This window comes from Bombus pascuorum, chromosome 3 (assembly GCF_905332965.1).
Source record: "Bombus pascuorum chromosome 3, iyBomPasc1.1, whole genome shotgun sequence".
Lineage (NCBI taxonomy): Eukaryota > Metazoa > Arthropoda > Insecta > Hymenoptera > Apidae > Bombus > Bombus pascuorum.
The window spans coordinates 1921142-1948270 of NC_083490.1; the positions used below are offsets into that span (position 1 = coordinate 1921142).

General features: G+C 47.9%; 1 protein-coding gene across 1 annotated transcript; it reads left to right on the top strand.

Moving 5' to 3' along the window:
* The first annotated feature begins 304 nt into the window (after window positions 1–304).
* On the top strand, window positions 305–27129 carry LOC132905727 (homeobox protein B-H2-like). The gene is made up of 3 exons (XM_060957327.1): window positions 305–2220; window positions 14167–14389; window positions 24234–27129. The coding sequence occupies exons 1-3, from the start codon at window positions 1770–1772 to the stop codon at window positions 25138–25140; spliced, it is 1581 nt and encodes a 526-aa protein (XP_060813310.1). The 5' UTR covers window positions 305–1769; the 3' UTR covers window positions 25141–27129.

Below are 27129 nucleotides of genomic sequence, written 5' to 3' on the forward strand. Positions count from 1 at the left end.
CGGTCGGTTGGCCCTCCTCGGTACCGAAACCCCTCCACTTTGCTGCGCTCCGAGCGCAACCTGACCCTCCCTCCCCGCGCTATAATGAAAGATATTAACTACAATTTTATATCGAATTACCGCTGAAACACATTTCAAATTAGTTGGGCGTAGCCGCGCCACGTAGCGGAGGCGCCGAGGTTGTCGTGTAGCCGATTGGCTGGCTAGTTAGCGCCGCTTTCGAGGATTGGTCGAGCAGAAGGAGCAGAGGGGAATGCTCAGGGCGTGCCACGACGCCGATATGGCCGCCCAGGAACGTACGGAGGCTCCTGGTCTGCTCAGTGCGAGCAGATCAGTCGAGGCAACCCGATGCACACGCACGCCTCGCCCCAGCCAACGCTCCCGACGCCTCATCATCAGACGCAACGCATTCTCTCCTTCGACGATCGCTGCGATTCGAGCGCGATCCCACCGAGATCGATCGCATCGAAATCACCCGCGAGTTCGATTCCACGCGTGTTTCCTTCGTACGTGGTGCCACGAGATCGACGATCAGAGATCCAGAGAACCTGGCCGAGCGTGAGTCGCGCGAATCCACAGGACCGGGCTCGAGGATGACGTCCGCCAACGGTTACGAGGATCGTTGGTGTTCCATCGGCGAGAAGGCAGACAGTCCGATATTGTGAACCATCGAGTTTCAAGCGATAGCCGGTTGATCGATGTGACGCGGTTGATGGGATAAAAGAGACGTTGAAGTTCGGTGAACGTGAGACGAGGAACAGAGAGAGGTAGTAAACCGGTTCGGTGACTGTCCGTTAATCGCAGTGCGATCCTAGTGATTCTAGCCGGTCGAACGATCGAGTGTCTTATCGATGGTTGGAAGGAATCGCGTCGGCAACACGAGCCAGCTCTATTAAGCGTTCTCCTTAGCAGAACAGGTATAACGAGCGCGGTTAACGCGGCGGCGATTGGTTGACGCGACAGCGAGTTCTTGACGGTGTACCTTGTGTATGTTTACGGGTCGTTTGGGACACGCAGTATCACGGAAAACAGCGACAGACAGAGAGAACGAGAGAAAGGAAGAGAGAGATAAAGTGGGATCTTTTATATAAAAAATAATTAATAATTAAACGGCCGAAGAAAAGAAGCAAAAGGAGAGCGGAAATGGCCGGCGAACTGGCTGTTACGCGCGGCAATTATGTTAAGTGGCCAATTAGCAATTAACCAAGGAGACCAGCGGAGCGGCCCCTTAATTGCGGAGAACAAGAGGACGACGAAGAAGGTGGAGACGGAGGTGGAGCGACCGAGTGAACGGGAGGAAGCGCAAGGTGCATCGTAACCATCTCACGCGCCATTTACTCTCTATTCTCGCTCTGAAATCGATCGCGAGATTAGTCGACTCTCCGTCCGAGTCTTCCACAGCGACGAAAGTTCGACCGCACCGTGTACGCCGAGTATCGCGTTCGAGAAGAATTCGCGAAGCAACGGAAGGAAAGATCGTGTAACGTAACCGTAAATTCGAACGATAACGCTGCGATCAATGGATCAAGGAATGTTGGTAAAGAACGCAGAGAGACACGGGAAGAAGAGAGAAGGGCGTACCGAGGGATAAATCGGATACAGTGAAGTGTAGGTGCCCGCGGGGATTCGGTGAAACGAAGTTCCTAACCCGAGGCGACGCCGTCACCGTCGGCAAGATTCTGTCTCCCAGGTACCGGGCGAGTCCTGGGGTGGCGACAGAGGCACCTGCAGGTGCCCGTAGCCCGAAGGAACCACCTACGTGTACCGTGATGACGGTCCATCATCATCAGAATCACCACGTGGCGGCTCGCAGCGGCGTCGCCGTGGCCAATAACGGTCTGAATCTGAGCAGGATGTCCGGCCTCGAGGCGCACAGGCTGGAGAACATCGTCGAGAGGAACGGAGTGAGCGTGGAACGTCTGTCGAATGGGCTCGACGCCAGGAACAACAATCACAGCAACAACAACGGTCTGGTGGAACGCGGCGACTCATCGACCACGATGCCGCAGAGATCGCGATTCATGATCACCGATATCCTCGGTGGCGCGTCCAGCAAGATGCACCAGGCGGGTCTGCAGACTCAAGAACCGCCCGGGAGTCCGCCCTCCACACCGAGGGACCTCAGTGTCAGGCACCAGTCGAGGACGTCCTTGAACAATAGCAACCTCGACGAGGATAGCGACGCGAGTCATCACGACGGTGCTTCCGTTACTTCTAATGGTAAGCGGTCAATTATGTCCTTATCTCGATTTCGTCGTCGCGCGTAAATATTTCCGCGAACCAACTTTGATTAAATCGTTACGCGGAATAGCTTTGGAATCGTGTCCAGCGAAATTCGAGAGATTCGCCGCCTACGGTATACGAGACACGAGCCTCTAATCGTTGTTCGTCCACGTTGGCTAATTGGCCGACCGATGGTAGAAGGAGACGAGGAACGGAAAAGAGAGAGAGAGGGAGGGACGGCAAGGGAGAGGGGGAGGGGTGTGGGGAGAAAATAAAAGAGGGAGACACAGAGAAGCGAAGGAGGCGCGAAATTAATTTCGCCACTCGGTTTGTTCACCTGACCGCTCGCGTGGACTTTCACGAAGGTGTCAAGGACATTTATGGGGCAGACTGTCCCGACCGGATGTTCCACTCGGTGAGAGATCGTGTTGGTCGTCGGTGGTTGTGCGAACGCACGAAACGCAACTCGGAACTCGTGCTTCGAGAATCGAAAGATATTTCCCGGGAGATAGAAGATCCTCCTTCTACGGTCGGCCCCTTCTCCGTCTTCGATCCGCCTCTGTCCCGACGATCGTTTAGGGATTTTAATGGTCTGGAATCGGACTTCGGCGCTCCAACGCTTTAATTACGTTACCCTCGTTTGTTTCCTTTAATTCTCGTACTCGTGAGCCGCCGCCTTCCGCCGTTTAGCACCCTCGGGGCCTCCTAGTGCCAAGTGAATTTACCGTTCTCGCTCGCACTCTGCCGATCCGTTCAGATCCGTTCAGATCCGTTCAGAGAGGCAAGTGGGTAAACGTCTTCTCCGCGAGACGACCGCGAGAGAGGGGACGCGCAAGAAAATCTTTTTACCGGAAAGGGAAACGCCGCGTATAGACGCGTACGTTCCGTGTTAAAGGAACCATTTTCCACGAGATAAATCTCCACGGTTAAATTACAATCAATTCTTAAGAGAAGAAAAAAGAGAGGGAACGGCCAGTCGGTGTCTAACGCTTCCTTCATTCATCATTTCTGACCTGTTACGGACCTATCGCGAGTTTACCTCGGTCCTATCCTTTAATTGACCGATGCTTCACGGCTATTGACCCTTAAGGATGCCGAGGCATCGGCCACTGCGTAATACGTACCTACTGGCGTGATCGATTTGCCTTTCGAAATTTCATAGAACGCCCGCGGTTTTTAACGATCCAATGATTTTTCGTTTTCGGCCCTCGTCCACTAATTAGAGGCCATCGCGGTTTTTTCGAGTTAATGGAATCCCGAATAATCGTTACCCGGTCGAAGCTTACCATTTCGACACTTCCGTCCATTATTCTACACTCTTTCTCCTTTATAGATACTATGACGTATCTGTTTTTTATTTCCACCGATTCATCGACCCGTAACTCGAAATTACAGCCGTAATCGCGAGATCGTGTTCTCCTTTGTTTATACAAACATCGAACGCCACTTCCTCCCAGGGAGAATGTTTCGAACCGCGTTGGCGATTAAACGTCGGGTACACGGTGATATTTCTCTAGTTACGATTATTAGAGAAAAAGAGAAGAAAAACGCTAATTACAGGCATTTGTCAGTTTCCAGCTAGCTTCGGAGCCGCATTGACAGAGGCATTGGGAGAGCACGGCTAATACCAATCATCTCGAGACGATTTCCGTCAATTTACAACCAGCTTTTTACCCTTCTCTCCGCGTTGTACATTCCCGTTTTACGTTTGCCGTCGATCGCCGTTCCACGGTACTTTCCTTCGAGGCTAAGTTCATACGCTTACATCGTAATCGGCTTATTTTGCACAAAAAGTACATTAAGAACAATTACGCGCATGACTACGGCTACGTGATTAGAGACACGGTTCCGAGCACTAATACTGCTTCTGACTGTGAGAACCGAATAGACAGTTTCTCGCAAAAACGGAAACAGCCTTTTATCCTCCTCTAAACAATTACTCTCGCTAGGTAAAATCACGGATCCCTCGTTTCTTCCCGAGACATCGATCTCTCGCCGTCTAACCGTGTTACGTACTACGAGAAATTGCAAGAAATCGGGACACCTACGAATTTATCCGCCGTTCCGCCATTCCTTCGTCAGCGATCCTCAACGCGACCGAATCGTCGATTCTCGGAAATCTCGAGAGTAACTCTCGTCGATGGTCGTCGTCGTTGCCGGATCTGCGTACCCGCGTCGAAGCGTGCGATTCGCGATAAAAGAACAGCGCGGAGCAACCTCCGCCGTCTCGTCTACTCTAACGTACCGAGCGATCGTAGATCGCGATTCGCAAAGTTGAAATATTCCTGGGAAAGCGTGTGTCGCGATAACTGCCCGATATATCGTGGTCGACGTTTTTCTTTCGACCGAATAACGTATGCTCGAGGGCCGTTATCAGTCGCGGTTAACCTCACACGCGGCTAATCGTCGCCCCGGCGTCGACTAAAGAATTAATGAAGGCCAATTAGAAGGAGTAACGCCGTTGTAATTGCCGGTGAACATGCTTTCCGGATGATCGAACCGGTGATTATACACGATCCATCCTCTTGATCTATCAGCGCTTTCGACGCCAACATCCTTTCTTCCCATATCTTTTCTCGCTTGATCGACTTTTTCCACCCCGATCGTTTAACAGGCGCGCCGATCGTCCTACAAAACGTCGATTCGTAATTATTTCGCTCAACCCGTATATCCCTTAATAGGATGTTTGTCTTTGCTTTTGTTTTACTTTTTCGTTGCCTGTGTAGCTGTACACGAGCTAGAGGACGATACGAGTCACGTTGTTGTTTTGCCTCGGAGTATCGACATCGTTAGGATATACATCATGTAATAACAAACCAACTCCGGGCAAAACAACGTCAATTGTTTACACAATGTGTAAAACAGTATCGACGAACGAACACGATCGCGTAAGGTGACCAGTTCTTCAGTCTCAGTCTCGAGCGATTTTAATAGCGATCAACGCAACGGTCTTTGACGTATCAGTTAGTACCGAGCGAGTCTCAGCGTACATTCTTTTAACGACCCGTAGCGAGCAATCTACGGTTGACTCTGTATTTATAATTATGTAAAAATATATTTGACTGTTTTAACATGGAGCAATCTCGTCGTTAAACTACCGCACGACCAACCATCCTCTACACCTGGTTCAACGAGGAAGAACGAGTATCGAGATACGTTCGCGACGATATCAAAGTAGAATTCCTCTTTAATACTGAAAAAAAGCGTCGTTGTCGACGCGATGTGTTATCTCGTACAGCTGTTTTGTGTGCATATCTAATCTCGCGGCAGTAATTGTCGGTACATTCGCTGTTGTCCATCTTGCTCGTTCATTCCAATAAAGAATTAATGAAAGCCAATTAAGAAGAGTAACGCCGATGTAATTGCCGTCGGACACGCTCGCACCGCGTCGGGCTCCACAATTTTCCACGATCAATCGTAGATTTTTATACGCTTCTGCGCCTCTATTATTCTTTCCGATAGAACCTATACGATAAGACGCTGCGAAATCAAAAATCAAACTCGTATTCTCTATGTTCGCGTTTCCACTTTCGTCCCTGCCACCTATTACGCGTAATTTTACTATGAAAATAGAGATAGGTTCGATGGTAAATCATACGTCGTAACTCGACTTCTCTCGCGTTTATGCAATTTCATATTTTTATTAAAAGCAACTGAAAAAATGGAACCTATAATTATAGTATAGTTCCACTCGATAGACATCGTAACGATCGTTGTTCCACTTTAGATATTTAAATATTTTTGCACGTTACGCGCGTTCCGTATATCTTTACATTTTTAATTTCCCATAAATGCATAAGCATCCGCGATCTGCTCGCAAGATATCGAGCACAGCAGCGCGTTCCATGGCATCTTCGGAGAGCGGGCAAACGCGTGAAACGCTTCGCGAAATAGAGAGTTTCTCGAGCGCGTGTACAAATCGTTTGTAATCGGCTTACAAAGCCAACATTCGTTTCTGGGACTCATTGTTGTTGGTTTCTGGCGTCGGGCCGGAAGAATCCGGGGGCCAGCCAGTTTCACGCCCTTAAAAGGGAACCGACTTTTCGCGCGCGACTAATCCGAGAACCGGAAATGATTGGCAACCGTTTAGATCTCGGCGCGGATTAGGAATTCTATGAGAGGCATCGTAGTCGCCGAGACGAAAGGCGACTTCGACTTCTTCGTTCCTCTTTGCTATTTCTTTCTCTTTCTTTTTTTTTTTTTTTTTTCGCCCCATACGAGAACAGCCTGACAAACGAGAACCGGCTGTCACCTTTCTGACGAGACTATCTGCCCAGCATTAATCCGTGCTCCGAATAATCGAGGCCTGGTACGCGCGTCTTTATAGAAACGTCAAAGGATATCGCCGTGAACATCGTAGGAACGGGCTTGAGATTTCTGAAAGAATCAAAAGGGAAAAGGGTAACCGAAGGAGCCTTTCAAAGTCGATTCTCAACGATTCGAATCGAGAAGAATTAATTGCGAGAAAATGGAACGCATAGATTTGGAGATTAGAAAAAGTTTCAGTCTGCGAGTAGAGTTTCCTGCATATGCCAGACACGCTTTTTCTTCCACGCAACGATTTCTTACCAGTGAGATTTCCTGCATCGAAGTACGCTGTGTTCGTGCATTGATGGGAAATTAAAAAATGCGTAAAGTGGTATTTTAACGGATGGAAAGAACGTCCGACTCGATGCCGCTATTTTATCGGTTAGTTCCAGGCAAAGAGATACAAATTCGCGTAAATATCAGTGGGAAATTCCATCTTGGAAACTAGATCGTTGGATCTAGTTAGTGGATGCGTAAGAAACATCGTCGTGGATTCCATGCTTTTCCAAGTATGGCAGCACACGCGGACGACGAATTGTCAGATTTCCTAAACATTCCTTAGCACTGAAACGTCAGTGAGCTACATTGCCGTCGTTGGGATTCGCGCGGTTGGTTTTCAACGTTCTCTTAATGAGATTCGCGATCGCAAATCCTCTTAACTAGCTCGTTCCAACGTTGACAGCGTTGACCTCGCTTTGCGCTACCTTTAAACAGCCAACTTCTACATTGTTTGCTGCACTGGAAATTATACGACTGGAAGTAAAGCGATCGTCCAGACGATGCAACCTGCTAAGTAAATCATCCATAAAAAGCATAAATCGAACGAATCGAGATCGGTGGAAAGAAACGTTGCGAACACGAGGGTGCAAAGGCACCGCCGTCATGGTGCTTGAACTTTGAAGGACGCGAGCGGGAACGTTGATCGCGAGAGGGGTAAGGTTAAACTGTCGTCGCATCGTAGAGGCATAACGACTTCGAGGAACGTCATTGTACACGAACATCTCGCCAACTTAATCGGGTCAGGGTGTATTGTTTCAAACGGCTGACTTCGCAAGCGCTCGAATAATTAATCATGCTCGCTTAATCTAGGATCGGCCACTTTGTAAACACTGGACGCTTTCCACGTGTTGCGAATTAACCGTACCGATAGTCCAGCCTGATTACATATCTCGCGATATTTCTATGTATCGTGAAAACTCTATAACGCTATGATCATTTTTCAACCGTACAGTTTATTTACTATCGGGCGAATCGCTAAACGGTGTGCCTTCCTTTCCTCGACACCTTACAGAAATTTCTAACTACCTCTTCCGGTAATTTTCGGTTCCTCCATTCTCCGACGGGCTTATTATTAACTCAATAACGAGGAACAGCCATTCTCGATCCGAGTGGAGCCTGGCGCCGCAAGAAAAAAACAGAAAAGAAAAAAAAACGCCCCATTCGTCGACGTCACCGAGGTTAATTGGCACCGGTATCTCGGTTTGCCGAAATTTCCTTCCACGTATTACGCCCAATGCAGTCGCAATTAACACGCGAGTATAGTCACGAACGTAACACACCCACACAACCACTGTCGCCAATGTGTACCGCTGACTACGTACAGGAAGGTAGGAAAGTGGACACGTGTACACGAACCCCCTAGAGCAACGTTGACGACTGCTAGGAGGCCACTTGGCGAGTCGCTAACACGACTTTTGCGTGACCAGGAGGCCGGCCTTGATATCACAAGGACCGAGTTTCGGCGTGGCAGGAACGAGCAACGAGTGTCTACGTGCTGCCATTTCAGCGACCAACTTTCCATTATTCCACCTGTACTTTACGAATTTTTACACGCTAACACCTTCTGGGGACCGTCGCAACCTCGTCCCCGATGCTCCCCTTTTGTTCGTTCGACGTCGACGCTTCGACTCTTCTAGCTCGAGTCCCTGTTACGACTAAACGAACGATCCAAATTTTAGGAAGATCGAGCTTCTACCGGTTTTCGGTCAACGCGCGCAGAACGTTCGATTTGTCGATACAAGTAAATCCGATTTGAAGTTGAAACGAGTCGCAACTTTACTCTACTTTCCCGTCGGCCACTGGCAATTAAGGTAAGCTGCTCGTTGCTCCGTACTTTGTTCCGCTCGCAACTCTGCGGACCCGGTGTCCCCGTTTCACCCTCCATCTTGTTCCAGTCTTTTCATCGTCCCCGGCCTCGTGTATCGGAAACGATGTTTCTCCGGTGATGGAATTAATTTCCCCTCTTCCGAGCACCGTGTTCGAAAACCTCGTCGATCGAATCGTCGACGTTACATCGACGTTCGAAACGATAATATCGCAGGTCCGTAACGAATAAGAGAAAATATGTGCGGTCGACGAAACTGCGTAAAACTTCTCCGGTGTCCTAGCTAATTACCTCGGAACGATCGCATGGTGCAGTAGTCGTATTCCTATTCACCGGTCACGCGGAATGCACCGATGAAATTCGAGAAACGCGTTCGTTATGGACCCCGCGAAACCTTAGGCTCGCATAATTCGATCTGACAGTAACTCCCGATTGCATTTTTCCCTATAATGTTTCCACGCTGCGACAGATCGTTCTGCGAGCCGACACTCGACACCTCGCCGTCCTTATTCCGCCGCTGAGATCCCTTTAAAAGCGGGCGCGAGGCTTCGCGTGGACGAAATTGCTCGTCAAACGATAAAAGAAGACGAGAGGCGTTCCTACATTTATTTTCCACCGTGTCGACCACCGACCATGGCAATTAACAATTCGACGATGTACGTTAGGATACTAATTCGACACCAGCATCGGCGTAATTTGTTTTTCAAATTCTCGCCCTGCCAGTTTATCCCTGCCGCGGGGGGGACTGCAAATAGAGTGGGCAGGCAATAAAACGTTAACCCTATAACATTATCTCCGGTGTTCTCTACCCCCAAAGGTGGTGACACGGTAACACAATACACAAGAGGGGTCAAATTCTACCCCCGTCGGGGACCGCCACCCTTGTACACGATCCGAGAGAGGGTGCGTACACGGCAAACTAAGAAAGGGGGTGTGTGACTCGAATCGAGAAAGCTAAATTCCTACGCTAAATTCCCAGAATCTGTCCGCTCCATTTTTATCAAATATCCTTCCCATCGTCCGTTAATTGCCAATGACTAAACTTTAACCGAATATCGTTCGGCTAACTAAACGGTTCGTGCATGTACGAACGATTATACGTGTACGAAGAATAAACGACGAGATCGTAACGTGAAAATTCAACGTGCTGGCAGAACTCTCTGGTATAGCTTCGAGTTAACCTGGACAGATCGTAAAAGCAGCGATAATAAAAGTTTCGCAAACCGTTGCTCCGCGTTGCTTTATGACTGGCGGAGATAGCTGAAAAGAAAGACGAGGAACGAAGCGGAGGAAAGAGGACGGACGTATGGGGGCGGCACGGAAGGGTGGAAAGTCCTCCATTGTGCGCCGGTAGCTACGATTTCATTTGCTTATTGCTTTATTTCGTCGCGGGCTGAGCCGCGCGGCTAACTAGTCCGCAGGTGTGCGTTTTTACCCGCAAAGCTGGCGCAATGCCGTTAACATTCGCGGAATGTAGATGTAAACCGCACGTAACAGTGCGCGATAAAAAACCGCCACGCGGCAGAGGCTGCGATCGTCGCCTTCGATGAGAACGCTTAACTCGCGTCTCTTTCACCCTTTTATTTTAGCAACATCGAGGCATAACCTGGTTCACAGATTTTAATCGCTACGCGATGATACGTCTAGTACTTGTCTTCGTTTGTACTTTGCGGTATCGTTGTCTCAATGGTTGATGGTTACACGGCTGTTTGCTATTTGTCGCTTTTGTCTTCGATCTATCTTTGAAATAAATTCTTTTTTTTTGTAATATCAAAGCGGAATACAATTTTACAATTTTTAATTTATCATACGACGGTCTATTTAATAGATCGTTATGGAATCTCAATACAAAAGTCGTTGAACGATCGACACGAATTCGAGCCTATAATCTATACTGATCTAGACTAATCTATCAGCAATTCCAAGGCCAAGGTCGGAGATGTGGAATCGCTGAACGTAACATACAGAGTCTCACGGTAGATGGATTTAATCGATCGCGATGGATCGGTGAAAAATACGCGTGGTTGGCCTCTCAGGGCGACGTAATCGGCCGCCCGAGTATGTCCGTTCCGCCGTAATCGTCTGTACATCCTGCAGGTGTCGCGTTTCGTTGTAAACCGGGCAAACAGTACTTCGCATGGACTTAAACGAAGACGATACCTGGTCAGCGACGCGGACGCGACCGTGCTGGCACTAATTACGGCAGCGAATAATTGCTCGATAAACATCCTGTTAATCTCACTTTTATGTTCCATACATTGTGCCGCGTCGGCGTGCTGGTGTAGCACGCGAGGGCCTCGATTTCCCTCTCTGTTTTTCGCACACGAAACACGACAATTTTCATTGGCGCATACACGCCGTGTATCCGGTACACCGGCATGTTTTTTTATGCCCGTTGCGACAATTACCTGTACAAACTTAATTAAAGTAACGCGACTCTACGACGGTCGCGTAATCTTCCTCTTGTCTTTAGAAAAGAGGGAACAGAGAGAAAAGAGGGACAGACCACCGAGTAACAGGGAGTTTCGACGCTGCGCTCCATTAATTTCGAAGGAAATTTACGCAGCGAGAGATTGACTTAAACAATGAGAACAATAACAATCGTGTTTTCGTGGCAAACATGTGGCTAAACAATTTCGAGAGTTTCGACGCTTGGATTTCAAACTCGTAGGACGAAAACAATAAAGTTTATGGAAAACGCGTGCTAGGTGGACAGCGCGAGATGTATGTTGTTTGTTGGAAAGTCGCGAGGAAGACGGTGGCCGGTTCTCGAGGAAAAAGTGGATGAAACTCGGAGCATGTTGTAACAGAAAGAGGTGGTGGAAAAGTCAAAAGAATACTGTCACCGGGGAAAGGAAGAAAAATGAGTACTTTGGAACGGCTACGGAGTCGCGGTACACTCGTGCTTCCATGGTAGGAAAGAGTCTCTTCATTTTTCATCGAATTAAACCGATGGTTGATCAGAGTGGGAGAAAGAGGAAGATAAAAGGATAAGCGGTAAAGATATCTTTCAACGTCCGGTTTGACGTTGATCGTTTTCATTTCGAGAAGCCGTCGTCGTTTCGATCGCGATCGTACATCGCTGAAAACGTTTTTGCGAATCCCCTTCGAGAGCATCGGCTCCTATTACCGGTCGAGGTAAAGTGAAACATACTTACAAAGCGGAGAACAGGCTCGTAAAGAGGAGCGAACACACGGACAAAGCTTGCAAGTACGTGCTGTGGGAGTAAGCGGTGGAAGAAACGTAGTAGCTGAAGCGCTTTTACGCGGAAAGGAGAAGAAGAGAAAGGAGCGGAATAGGATGGCGACGAAGGAGACGAAAAGGAACGACCGTGTGTTTCGCGATAGTTCTCGAGTTACTTCAAACTGTGTACACGAGGGGATATAGCAGAGGGGCTGAAGAAGTTCCAGCCCAACATCTCGGAAGTGTGTAAAAAAGAGAACTGCGTTGGTTGAGACCCGGGCTCTAAGTGTATCACATAGTAAATTTAGTTTTCCAACCTCCGTTTTATCGTCTTCCCTCTTTTTCCCTTTCTCTCGAACCTCGCGAGTCGACCTCGAGCTGCAGTCTACGATGAAATTCCTCCACGAGCTTTTCCTCGGGGATCGTCGGCCATGTTTCCCAACATGGCGGACCAGTCCTGGATCCGTTCGAGCGAATCTGGCCGATCAAACGGAGGCTAAGAGCCACGCTTTCGTTCGAGTTAACTCAATCCACTGGCTCTCTACCATCCCACTTTTCCCTCCCTCTCTTTCTCTGTCTCTTTCGCGCCTGCACTTCTCTCTTCCTAGTCCTCCCCACCCGACGAGTCTCTCTTTCTTCTTTTCGTTTCTCCACATCCTTTCCCCTACTGCAGCCCTTCGGTGCTGTTTCTTCCGCACCACCCACGACCGTTCCAATCGATGAGCTCGCGACAACGGTCCTTTAGATACTTTTAGAAGCCCGCAGAACATCTCCCGTGGGGTTGCAGCCGGCTGATCGGTCCCCTGACGGGATTCCCTCGAACTTCGCCAACCGATCCTTCGGTTCTGCACCGGAACGTACGCTCTTCCCGACCGTAATCCCGTCTATCGAGCTGCATTTTCGTATCAAACTGTCAAAGCATCCACACGAACGACGGACAACGTTCGCCTTTCATCGCTCGAAACGTCTCCTGGAAGACGTAGGCGTTCTCCGAACGAGCGAAACAATTTTTTCCGCAGCCCGTCGAACTTCGCATTCGTCGTAGACTCGCAATTATCTCGATCGAGTTAATATCGCTTGATACGCGTTTTCCTGCGATCGAGACAGGCAAATTGCGTCTGCCGGACGATGAGAAAAATAAAGGAGCAGCGTTAACGAGATCCGAGGGAGAGACGAATCGAGAGGAGGGGGTGTTGCGTGGTTCGCGTCAGATTTGATCCGGGAAACGAGCGTGTGTGCGTGGAGAAGCGCAACTTGCCGACGTGTATCGAGTGTAATCGGTTTCCTCGGGGAATCCCACCCTCTCCGTGGGTGCCAGCGAACCGGGGGGATAATTTGCGGCGTCTCGACGCGGCTGCGTGGTCCAATCCGCGATACCAGCCAATCGGCTCACGGCTGCGCGGACTCGAACGGAGAACAAAAGGATCTCTGCCGATAGAGAGAGAGGCGGCCGTGATCGCCATGCAGGGACCAGCAAAAACGCCAGCTACGTATATACGGAGCGCACCACGGCATCGATTACTTCCCCTACGGGTTGCAATAAAGCCTCTTCGAACTCCGACCTGACAAACTTCCACGGCCCGGTTCATGGAATCTCCGCGTTAACTCTCTTCCCAGATACGAGTTCATCTCTGATTACGTGTAATTAGGATTTTATAATGGATGGTAGGCGTTCCTACTAGTTCCTATAGCATTTCGAAGTAACTTAGGATAATGAAACATTTCGTAGACTCTGTATCGTGAAAGTTAATACGTTGTGAAAGTTGGATTATAAGAAACTGAATTTTTGATCGTTCAAACGGAATAATCGTCAATTTAGAAAATAACAAAAGAATCCTCCCATTGATATACATGCTGGTGTATAATAACTACGTGTGATCGATTCTACATATAAGAACAAACGTAAAAATTGATATCCGAAAATGTCGATCGAGCGTGTATCGCTTATACGAAATATTGCGATATTGATTTTGTTCGCTGCTTTTTCCATTATATAACCGTAAGAGAATATTTGAACTGAAATACAATTTTAACCGTTGATATGGAAAGCATGTATTTCTATGTATTAATTAAAAAAGAAAAAAAACGAGTAATAAACAACATTAAACATATAGAAACAGCGAAGTTGTCATTTGCTTCCTCCATCCTTATCCCGACTGACAGAAGACTAACTCGCTCAGAGTGCAAGAAAACGAGAATAGAAGATAATGTCGTTCGAGTAGCAAGAAAGGATATAGACCTTTCGCTCGATAAATAGAAAGCATCTAGTTTTTAACGTGGCTAATCAATTAAGTAACGAACCGCTTGATTCGCAGCGAGACTTAATCGAACATTGTCGGGGTTTCAGGTGGCAAGGAGGACGATCCAAAGAGTTCCTCGTCCAGCACGCTCAGCTCGGCGCAGAGCAAGAAACAGCGAAAGGCGCGCACGGCTTTCACGGATCATCAGCTTCAAACTCTGGAGAAGAGTTTCGAGCGACAAAAGTATCTGAGCGTGCAAGACAGGATGGAACTGGCGGCAAAGTTACAGTTGACCGACACCCAAGTTAAGACGTGGTACCAGAACAGAAGGTAGGATTACCACTCGCAAAAATGTATCGTTCGTTTGACAGATTACAGCTGTCCTAGGATGACAATGGCGGTGGATAATCTTCGGGAGCGGTAAACAACCCCCTGTGACGTGATAACGCTGCACGAGGATATAATGGAAAATAGCATTCTTCTTCCTTGAGAACCGTGCGATACGAAGCCTCGGCCGAGTCTAAATTGGTTAATAATAAACTGCCTCGCGTAATAATATACTGCACGAAACAATTAGAGAATCATTGCTGCGAATGGTTTTTATCGCTTCGAGCGAAGGAATCTTGATCGATTGACGCGTTATGCCTAGCTATAAATATCGCCACTACTGGATCGTGGATATTTATGCAAATTCATAAACCAGCAGAACCTAGATAGCGATTTATTTCTTTCACTAGATGTTACAACGAATACTCTACTTTGAACGTTTCAAGGTTTCGTATCATTCGCGCGGTAATACGAATTTTGTAATAAATTCGCAAAATACGCAATTCTATAAATACAAATTCAGGACAATAAGGATCGTTGAGTTTAAGAAGATCGTCGAAGGAACGTACAGCGACAGGAAGGATTAGGTAGAAAAATCGACGTGACGCGAAGAACTATACGCTAACCGTTTCGAGTAGCGTACTTGGATAACCTCGGACGAGAGCGAGCTTCGTCGAGTTATAAAGAGAAGGCAAGCCGATAGAGGAGGATGTTGTGGTTCCGACGTTTTAATAAACTACCAGGATCCTATTGGCATGTAACAAAGAAACGCGCGAATCACGACCGTGTTCGATACGCGATGAACGAAGAAACCGGACAGACAATGGAGAATTTACTTTATAAAACGTTTAAAGGAGCAAGGTAAGAAGCGGGCGAAGAAGGCGATCGATCGAGGGGTGGTTCGACACTTTCGTTACTCTGTGCATGTCAATCGGAGGATGCTCCTCATCGAGGCATCTCGGAATGAGTAGCATAGCGGCGAGGCCTTTCGTGACAACCCGTATCGAATCCGTAAATGGAAATCGCGGCGGCCAACAAAGGCGCTGTTTACGTGGTTAAACGCAAGGATCACCGGCCGTACGGACGTTTCTGCTCCAATATTTCGAAAGTCACGTAGCTCTTCTGGCGAGCTTCGCGAACGTCGATAATCGTAGCAGCGTGAACGATCCTTTAAAAAACAGCGCCTCTTGGGAACCGTGGCTTTTTACCGTCAAAGAGTGATACATTTCGGGCACTTGACAAAAATGAAATTCACCACCTGAGTCGTTGCCATCGGATCTCACGAATCAACCAAAATACCGTTTCGGTAATTCAACTTTGAAACATCGAAGAATTTAAGTTTTACATGAAAATTTGGAAATTTCAGACGCTCGAAGATTTAGAAATGTAAGAATCTTAAAAAGACAAGATATTAGTTGGAAGACTGGAACGTTTGGAAATTTAAGAGTTCGAACGTTCAGAAATTAAAAAAAATTTCATTACTCGAGAATCTAATATTAAACGGAGGAAGAAGAATCGGAACAACGAGGGTATAGTAGGCCGATACATGTAATCGAAGGCTCGATTTTCGAATCCTCGGCGGCATCCTTTGTATTCGAACGGCGTTTCTACCGAGTCATTCAGTGGCGCCTGCAATTTCGTCCTGTCGATACTTCGCGGTCCTATCTTTCCTCGATCACCACGCTCGTTAGTCACGAGAATCCGGTATTTAAGATCGAGCGAGGAAAATTGAATTCGTAGGCTTCGTATCGTCTTTCGCGGCGATCCGTCCACGCTGTGATCGCCTTTCAACCGACTGCAAACGGGATGGAAAATAATTTCCACGCGACAAACTGTTTGGCTGAAATTCCCTTGGACCGGTAAATAATCCTTCCAGAGTCTAACGGCGTTCTCAACGGTGGAAGAAGAATTTCTAATCAAAGCGAATTCAATTAAACTCGACGCTGCTTGCATTTTAAAACGAAGCCATTGAAACGAACGTGCTTCGAGGATCCGCTCTTTTTGTCCTGCAGTTGTTGCAGCGCGTCCAAAGACCTCCGAATTTATAGAAAATGTGAATTTCAAAGCGTCCGTGGTTTAATGCACAAAGGAATATTCAAAAAGCTGCGAGAACGTGAAAGCTCGAGCCCAGGGTGTCACGCGACGAAGAAATCAGTTGCCCGAGCGTTTAAGGGTTGAAACTTGCCTGAATCATCGCCACGTCGGAATACACGTTTCGTTTATCACGAACAAAATTTCTTTTCAATGACTTTCTGTCCTGGAAATGGCTTCACGCCAATTTCCACCCCGTCGTTAGTTCCCGGTGCCCTGCGAGGGTGATTAGCTTCGAAACACCCACAACTCGTGACTACGCGACTTCTGTGGCCGTTTAGTTTGGACAAGCGGCCCATCGAGCTCAAAGAAAGCGAATCGTTAATGAGAATCTCCGAGGCTCGTGATGGTTGGCGTATAGCGGCGAACAAAAAGCAAAGAACGCGGGACAAGGGGGGCAAATCTTAGACTCTAAACCGTGCCATTAGACTGTCAATTACGAGGCGACCGAACGCCGTAATCACAGACGCGAACGCTGTCAGCTATTGCATCGACCTGTATTTCGGTGACCATTCAGTCTCTCGGATCTAATTGCGGCCAGCCTGAAATCGTTTCCCATCTTGTGAGCAAACTGGCCGCGTATTACGCGTCTATCCCGCAACCTGACAATTTGTTAAGAATCGTTGCCACTTGGCGAGAGAAGTCACGCGAAGACACGACGATCTACGACGTTCGAGATTCTTAAGTGTAACTTTCGTTTAATTATATACGTATGCATAGGTGTACGACACAGAAATATATTCAAGAATGATCGAAAAGGATTAATTAACGGAGAAGAAGAAGAACGATGATGATACGCGTGCCATGATTATCGCCGGTATGGATGAAAGAACGAAAGGCTGGTAAGAGGGCGCAAAAAGCCGGGAAAATTAGTGACGCTTCTGTCAGCCGGCTTCTTAAGTGCCCGCTTAAACTTTTGTTGCTCGGTGTACGCGGCCGCAGTGACTCGGCGCCTTTTCGCGGAGGCGCCGACCACACCTCGGGCGCCACCTAGACGCATTTCGGATCCCTTTTTCTCGGCTAAACTATCACCTTCGAAAGGTGGCAAACGATTTTTCAACGCGATTACTACCTTCGGCCGTCTCTCCGTATACGCGTACCTACGCGTTTTCAGTTAATTTCTACTGGAAAACGAGCGGTGATCGACGATTAATTAACCGTTTGGAAGGTGACGCGAGTCTCCGCGACTGTGCAGCAATTGGCAGATCGTTGGTAACGAGATCGAGAAGGAACAAGAAGAGGAAAAAGAAGCGAGGCAAAACGGAACAGGTCGTTGCCGGTAATGAATGTTCGACTCGACCGGTATTTACCCCGTTCTTGAATCTACGCGGTAGCAGGATCGCCGTCTAAAACCGTCGTCGAGTTGCGGTGATTTTCTCGCGGTGGACGTATTTTCCGCGAAATCGATCGTGGCCCGGCAGCTTCGGTTAAATTGCCTCGTCGAGTCCCGATAAGCGATACGCTCGCCACTTTTTCTTCGCTGCATGCCGGCCATACACAACGGCCAAGTTGGTTATTTAGAAGTCATTAGGACTCGTTACGTTACTCACCGCGCACAGTCCCTACTTATCGGCTAATTACGTACACAGCCGTACACGGGTCGGTGCATCGGTGGATCCATAAGTGGCGCGCACACACGCCGTACGGCCGATCGTTGGCGCGCTTTCGGTCTTTAGCGTCCCCTCGGCACACTTACCTCCGCGTTCAGAAACTGCATTCTAATGAAACGCCACAAGACCCGCTCGCTCGCTCGCTCGTTTATGTAATTCGCGACGCGCATCGAGATTTATGTATTCGGACACGTAGATTTATGTATCCGCGGCGGATTTATGCGCTCGTGGCTGGATTTATCGCTACAAAGCCACTACGGAAGCCCTGCTACTTTAATTAGTTCGAATCGCGGCCTTAACCCTCCTCGATCACGTTTACCCTTCTTAGAGGAAAATTCTATTCGCATCGACGCAACGTTACGTCTATCCGGATTAGTTGTAATCTAATCGTTTCCAAATCGATGGACATGGAACGCTTTGACGTTCTTGTTACGTGGAATCGAGAACACCAGAGGCAGGAAATATTCCATGAACGTGTAGGTTCGATCGTCGAGGAGAAGTTGCACGATGACGCGCAGGTAAAGGAGGGTGCACGAGTAACGATTTCGAAAAACTGTAAGCCGAGCTGGAAAGCAGCACCGAGCTACCGCGTAATACTCTAGAATTACGAGTCACGTCCCGAGGGTAGTATTCCCTCGCACGCACACGAATCTGCCGCGCTGCCGAATCCGCCAAAGCTGAGACTTTGCCTCTACGGTAGACAGTAAGCGCATACGCGCAGAACGTCGTCTCGGACAATGAAAGTTACACCGATACGACTAAAGTTTCAACCACATGTACGATAAAAAGCGGATATCTTCGAATCTATCGTTTTCTTCTTCTTTTTTTTTTTTTTTTTTTCAAAAAATAAAAAAGTCCAAATTCTTCTGGCTCAAAATATTTGCTCGCTAAAGTATTCGTGTGCATCGACGGAAATCTCTCGCGAACGCGTTACGGGAAATACGACGTTAACGGAGATCCAAAGGAATCGGCAAATGTAAGTTTTCGAGTTATTATCGATGTAATTACGACGGTCGTGGCTCATTACGGTGGTAATGAAATTTATAAACGGTTTATCATCGTCGCTTTTCTCAGTCGCTGTATGTCGTACCGTTCGAAGAGCATGCTTGGAAGAGAGAAGAACGACGAAGAGGAATCTTAAGTGGAAAAGAATTCCGTTGCGTTAAGAGAGACGAAACTATCGCGCGTTAAATGAAAATACGAGCAAGTGAAAACGTCACGAGCGAGCAGGATCGTTCCGAGAGGGAGGCAAGAGTCCTTCACACGGTTTTGCGCTCGTTATATGCCATCAACGCTAAACACCATCAACCATGAACACGCTATAATATTTTACTACATGGCTATCTAGAAGTAATACCTCATACACACATTGGATAAGAAGCAAGAATGATACGCGTATAACGGGCCGCGCAATAGAGATGCCGGTGCGATAATAAGATACCGATAAGTCAAGAGGAAATTAAAAATTGCCCTCCAACACGCTACGCGTTTACGTCTATCCAAGAGTTCGATTCTACGCTTTAAGGCTAATTACGTGTTTATTCTCTTACCTTTTGGTCGGACAAGGAGGCCATTATCGACCATCTTCCATCTTCCAGCGAAACATTGAACGTTCGACGCTAAATTTAGATGTAAAACTAAAACAGTGAGTCACGTACTTGAGAACATTACGCTAACGAAGTATAGTATATAATGGTCGTTAAAACGAAACGAAACAGAACGGTATAGAATTTTACGACGTACAAAACTAATAACGCGACGATGTTAGTACCCCGTTGGTTAAGTCACGACTAAACGACTCGACCAAGGACTCGAAACGAATCGAAATTTGTTTTTCCTTTGTCCTCCAGTTATTGAACGAAACGATAACGAATATCGTTCGAACGTCTACGTATCGTGCGTATATGAATATTTCGTTCCATCTATATATGTATATACATATATACCGTAAATACTACGTTTCATCGTTTAATATTTTTACCTTGTAGCCGGCGTCTCGTTCGGATCGTACCGTTACACCGTTCGTGTTTCGAATTAACGAACCAATTATTCAGCGTGCCGCGAACAAGGGTACACGGAAAAGGACACGACCAACGAAGAGAAAGTTCTCGTAAATATAGCAATTACCTAAAGCGTCGGATCGAGGCGCTGCTAAACACGAACAGGCTCACCCGAGGCGATCTGTTAATTAGAGACGCGCGCAAAACATTTCCATTGAAACGGTAAATTAGGTGCAAATTTAACCGCGGGACCGGCTGAAAGAAACACGAGGAGAAATGCAACGAAGAAACAGCAGTTTTTTCTCTCGTTTCTTTTTCTCTTTTCTCTCCTCTTTTCTCGAAGCCACGGCGCCGTAACAGCATGGCGACATCGCTAACGCGTCGTGATACATCGCAATCGTGAGAATCCGGCTTCGTTGTTTCTTGAGGCTTCTCGACACCAGCCGGAAGAACACACGAGCTTCCCACGCCTCTAGCAAACCGCTTTATAACGGATCGTCTTGATTTCTCGGCTAGTCAAATGCACTGGTTTCGAGGCGATCTTTTGCCGAGGTAACCAGCCATCCACGGTCGGCGTGATTGAAGAAAAATTCGTGTCACGAAACCACCGAGCACCGACACGATTTCAAGTACGGAATGGGCGGTGGCCGAGGAATTTCGCGAAATAGCTAGAAAAACGAGGCTAACCGGCCGGTACCCGATAACCGAGGGGAGTGTGCGGTGTAACGATATATTTGCATGCGCGTTTGTCCGCCTATATGGTGCCTGTAACGTTCCAGCTAAGTTTTCCATCTAAAAATACTAAATAGCAGGGCAATCTTGCCTGAGAAAGCGTGTCTCGTACAATTCTATCGTTATTTTCTCGGCTCGTTACAAGCTACCCTTTAGGCGGTCATTTTTTCTCTCTCTCTCTCTCTCTCTCTCTCTTTCTTTTTCTAAACTTCGTACGCTTCTAAAGGGTGAACACGACTCGATAATACTGGCGATCGAGCGTTGCAGAACGTAAACGCGTTCCGTAATGGCAAATGCTAATTCGAGTTCTTCTCCTTTTATCCCTTTGTATCGCGAATGAAAATTGATACGTATATTACAGCCGTCTATCCGGTGGAACATGTGTTCCATAGTCAGTCGAGCAAATAATAATTTGAAAATATGTCGCCCTATTCTTTGCCTCCGTTCTCTGTCTGTCGCCATTATTATCGCAAACCGAGGCGACAGCTTGGTTGCATTAGTGTCGCGAGGACTCGTAACCACAAAACCACCGACCAGTCCCAAACACCATTATAAATGCATTAACTCTCTCCCTTGGCTTTATCCTTCCCCCTCCTCCCCTCCCTCACACACGCCTTTTAAACGTCCGTCGCTCGCGTAATTCTTTATCGTCGTATTGTTACGAGTCACGCGTTATCGAAGAAAAAATAGCAAGAAATTTCCCGATTGAATCTCTAGAAGAGTCGCGAAAGATGCAACGATCGGAGAAACGTTTGCCAGAGTCACGGGAGGAACCCTGGTGGTTGGGGTTTCCTTCGTCTCCGAAAAGTCGACGATCATTAAGCCCGATGGAAGCGATCGTTACACTTTTCTTAACACTTCCCTCGGACCTCTCTCCCCAGTTTACCCTTCGTTTTATTCGAGGCAAGACGAAGGCAGCTCGCGGCAACCTTTCGAGAACGATAAATCAATGACTCTTGCTCTTTCCGCAGCTACTTCCGACCCTTGCTCTGTCTCGCTCGCTCTCGCGGTTATTCAACCGCCGCTACAAAGAGCAGGCACAGCAATTAAGGGTGTTTTAGAGTGGCTGCACTCGAAAATGACCGGCCACCCCTAGCGGCGGTATTAAAAAACATTACTCATCATATAATCGCACGAGTGGTTTTCATTGCAACTTGTCGTCTCCGTTCTTCACCCCGTAACTCACCCTCTTCTCTCGGTTACACGGCGGCCTTCTCTCTTTCTCTCTGCCGTTTCGTTCTCTCGTGCCTCGTGCATCGGCCGGTCTCCTTTTCGCCAGCATGCCAGCGGAAAAATGAGAAATGATCGTGGCTCGATTCGGGCAGGGCCCTGTTTAAAATTCATGAACGATTTTACTGCTACCTCCCCTATCGTCGAGCGTCACAAAAGGCCGAAAGCTAGGGGGCATATCGAGAGAGAGAGTGGCCCACATTTTCGAGCGATGCACACAACGCGTGCAGAGTAAGAGAGACGAGTCGTGGACGGGAGGGGCGGCGAAAAGGGAGGCATGCACCCCACGAAATATATTAATTGTCGAATTTTCCGTGCGAGCTGCATATCCGTTAGAGCCGCTTTGTCCCTTGCCAGCCACGGATCTCCTGATTATTAATTACCCTGACAACGAACTTCGTCCCCCTGCTCGCCCCCTCTCGCCTGGCCTCCCATGAAATTCGCGGCCTCGTTTCGAAGGCACAACGTTTTTCCTCTGCCATTTTTTTTTTTTCATTTTTTTAATTTTTATCCCGTGCCGCCGGTTTTTATAGAAAAACGTAACGAATGTCCCCGTCGACCGTTGGGGGGCTCGTTAATTATCGTCCCGAATTCCGCAGCTAGCGGATCGTCGGCTTTTAATTGAGAGGGTAGCGGACCACCGAGCTGATTTATCGTCGTAGATAATCGTGACGTTTGACGGCGCTCGTCGAGCCGGTCGAGATTGCCCGAAATTCTATTCCCGATTTCGCGATTCGAAGCTGCCAAGTTTTCTAATTATCTCGCGGTAATTACCTCGAACGGGTCGATCGTTCGTCGATTACTGGAGCATGAATTCATATTTAAACGGGAATCGATTACGCGTATAACTGCCGTTAATTATTATAACCAGCATGCACGGCGAAATTATTTTTCCATCGATGAAAAATTGTTTTATCAACCGTTCGCGTGCACCGAATTATACGCATAGATACTCGTCTGTACTTTGCTCGTGCTCCGCTAATTTTTCCAACGCTATCGACTAACAACGTTGATCTTCGTTTTCGCCTACGACGCGCTGCTACGTCTCGGGGACATTTTACCATCGTGTACGCCACCGCTCGCGTATAGTCCACCAGACAATGAGACGTAACATTATGTTTACAGTAATAACAAACGAGTAATACGCTGTAACTCGAGCGAGAGAGCTAAATCACCACGTGTCGGTTCAGACGCGAGACTATAATTTTCCACTCCGCTCTTTGATAATTACGCGCGATGCAACGAGTTGCGTAATTGGTTCAATCGGTGCACTGCTATCATCGTCGCAAGCCTCACAGACGCGTTTCGCCCTTTTCGTTTATCCCGCATTTCCATAATAACTCTGGTGAAAAGCGTATAGCACGAAATCGCGCCCCTCCTTCCCTTTTCTTTCTTTTCCTTCTTCTTTTTTTTTTTTTTTTTTTTTTCTTCCAAGTTCATAGTCGGAAACATTTCCCTATCTTTAACCGGGATCGAACGAATGCTACCCTTTTATTTTACAAATGATCGCAACTTTCCTCGAGTCATCGTGCTGGTCCCGCGACTCACGACTGCGTACACGCGTATCGCGGGATCGTTCATTGTTTCTTTTTCACTCCACGCGATAGTTCGCTCTCTAACCCGCTTCGTGCACTTTGCCTTTATCGGGCCGTGCGCGTTGTCCATCGGTTGGTAACCCGTGGAAAAGACACACCGACACATCTCCAAGCACGTCGAAAGGCGCTTTAACGTTCGCAAGCACGGCGTAGGAAGTTGAGCGCGTGGCATGATACGCGATGATTAGGCGGTGAAACTCCACGGGCTATTTGTTAGTATAATAAGCTCGCCAACAGTGTGGCCAACGTAACCACTCGGCGGCACGCCATCCCGTTTTAGCGTAATTGTCCCAGATCGAGATTTACATACGCGGACAGAGATTGGGAGGCGATCGAATCAACCGGGGAACAGTTAGGGGTGAATTCGAAGAAATCGTAAAAAAACCACGAAGAATTTTTCCCCTGTAAATGCCTTTGAATATCGTTGAGGCGTAACTTCTCAAGGGGTAGCTAGGAACGATCAACGACCAAATTCCTGACCATTCGCGAATAAATTGGAAAGAGACACGCCGATAAGATATAAACGTCGTATAGAGCGGCGAGGAATCGTACGATCGAAATTAAGTTCCTCCCTGTATTCTCTTTGCAGAACGAAGTGGAAGAGGCAGACGATCGTGGGCTTCGAAATAATGGCGGAGAACAATTTCGCGGTGGCGGCTTTCCAGCAGCTGTACGGAAGCGGAGCGGCGGCGGTTCCCGCGCATCCTGCGGCAGGACGATACTGGCCGTATCCTAGCGCACACGCGTTACCAACAAACGGTCTCTTCTACCAGCAAGCGTCAGCGGCGGTCACCCTGCAGAAACCCCTTCCCTACAGACTGTATCCTCCGACGATGATCCTGGCAGGGCCTAGCAATCCCCTTGGATCTCTGACAGCGAGCTCCAGCCTGTCGAATCTTAGCAACTATTACAGAGACAGTCCAGAGATGCCGGATGGAAGAGACAGAGAGAACATGGAGAGATCGTCCAGGCAGAGGGACAGAAGCAAAAGTCCCGTGCTCAGCGACAGATCGCCGTTGATGAAAGAGGAAAGACTGTACGCGCCAACGATGGTGCAAGCCGGTTCGAGTAACAACCTTGGAACTCTCACGGCGAGTTCCAGCCTCTCGAATCTCAGCAACTATTACAGAGACAGTCCGGAAGCGGTGGACGGACGAGAAAGGGAGAACATGAACAGAGCATCGAGACAGAGGGACAGGAGCAAGAGTCCCGCGTTGAGGGAAAGATCTCCTATATGCAAAGACGATAGACTCTATCCACCTACGATGCTTCAGGCAGGGCCTAGCAATACCATTGGATCATTGACGGCGAATTCGGGTCTGTCGAGTTTGGGCAGCTACTACAGAGATAGTCCCGACATGATGGAGGGAAGGGAGAGGGAACACTTGAGAGCGACCAGACAGAGGGATAGGAGCAGCAGTCGTTCGCCGAAAAGAGAAGACAGTCCTCAGAGTATAAGAGCGGACAGCGACGATGAAAGTATACACGATATCTAGGGTATAGATGCCGAAGGAAGGTTCGACGACCTAAGAGAACCATTAGGAAGCAGCTACGTCGAGATCGAGGAGGATCGATCAGGCTCTTTCCAAGAGGAGGACGATTAATCCTCTGGAAAGGTTGGCGCGTTCGACGCAGAGATTCGACTTCCACGAACTTGCGATATTTAACGCGGATACGAGCTTTAACGGCAACGCGTTCCAGTCTTTCGCGTCGGACCAGCCGAACGCGAAATCGAACGAACGTCTATCGAGAAGCAAACGCGGAGAGAAGCGACCGAGTAAATGGATCAACGCACGTTGGTTTACAGCGGTTACTCGAATTCTTACTACGTTACGTAAGCAAGAACGCGCGTATAAAAAATTTTCTCGCCGGTTCGGTGTCCAATGGAACTGGCAATGGATTTCGTGAGGTGGAACACAGGAAGTGACATGGCACGGGACGTCCGGGATTTCCTAGATAATGAGAATGCGCAGAGGAAGCGTTATGTGGTTAACCAAAGTTTCGCGATTGGAACATTTAGCGAACCAACGGTACGCTGAAACACAGTATTCATACTCGATGTAATAATCGTTATACCGGTAGATCGGAAGAGAGCGAATCGACTAATCGACGACGTCTTGACAGATTTATCCTAACGCTCACACGGTTCGTCGATCGTGTGTGCCTGTCTGTATATCCATGAGTGTATGTGTGTGTGTGTGTGTGTGTGTGTGTGTGTGTGTGTGTGTGTGTGTGTGTGTGTATGTACGAACGCGCGTGTGGACGTAAACGCCAAAAGGAAACGGTTGTTAATTGGTAGAAACGTCGTTGAACGACGCGAGGCGGCTACTTTTCGCGGTGTAAATAAAAACTGTTCACCTGTCTGGGAAAGGGGAAGGATAAAGAATAGGTTAGAGAGCTGGCTAGACCTACCATCGAGAACGACTGGAGTCGCGCCAGGAAACGAGCCAATCGCGCACGAACGCGAATCTACAATTAATATGACATTAGGGGGACCTGCCTGCGGGGGAAGAAATCCGAAATGACACGAAATTACACGCGGTCGCTGAACAAAAAGAAAAAAAGAAAAAAAAAAAGAAAAAAATAAGAAAAAAGAACGGTCGGAAAAGAAGAAGACGCCGAAGAATTTCGGTATATACAGAGCGTCGAGGGACCGCTAGGCTGTTCGAACAATCAAATAGCGTTTCTCGCCACGCGACATTTTTGCTCATCGTTGGTTCGTTTGAAAAACGCCAATGAAAAATTGGCCGATTGATATCGGCGCGGCTCCTCGATTCTACCAGGCGACGAGCTCGCGGCGCAGGGAATTAATTCCCGTTGTAAATACGATTAGAACTCGATCCGCGCGATTCGCCGCGACGCATCGTCGATATAATTTCACGGACAACTGTTGTAAATAGCTAGGTTCGAGGATGAAATCGTATGTAAGTCGAATAGTAGGCCGGTTGGATGCGTCGAAATCGCGCAGATACTTGTAAGGCGTAAGTCGAAGCCAACCGTGATAACAAGGTATTCCGAAGTATTTTTCAGATTTCAGTATACGTAGAAGAACGCGCGGGACGTGTTTGAACCGTCGGAAGGTGTTGTATCGTTTAGAATCGTTTGATCGTCCTCGTGGAGCGTTCAGAGTTACGCGATACGTGGTGGAAAGATGTTTCAGACGGGTGGTTGAATAGGGGGAAAAGATCAAGTTCGACGGTGCAGACACGGTTGTTGCGTGTTCAGCGATGAAATACCAGTATTACGAATGCATAAAATTAGGCTGTACGATGGCGAGAACAGGTGTTGTACGAAGTAAAGGAACACTTTAAAGGAATGACTACGTTTGTTGTAAATCCGACGAGACGCGATCGGAGAGTCTCACGGTATCGTGTGACTTAACGTTAAGTAATGCAGCAAGAAGTACATAGTATAAATCATGCTTTGTAAAATAATGTCTGTATAGCGAGAATTATTATATGGAAAATATATTATACTAAATTTAA

What these genes read in the sequence shown, in the direction of transcription:
- LOC132905727 (XM_060957327.1), top strand. Translation starts at nt 1,770, where the DNA reads ATGACGGTCCATCATCATCAGAATCACCACGTGGCGGCTCGCAGCGGC. An exon ending in TGCTTCCGTTACTTCTAATG is followed by an intron (nt 2,221 to 14,166) that starts GTAAGCGGTCAA and finishes TCGGGGTTTCAG; the next exon opens with GTGGCAAGGAGGACGATCCA. An exon ending in ACGTGGTACCAGAACAGAAG is followed by an intron (nt 14,390 to 24,233) that starts GTAGGATTACCA and finishes TTCTCTTTGCAG; the next exon opens with AACGAAGTGGAAGAGGCAGA.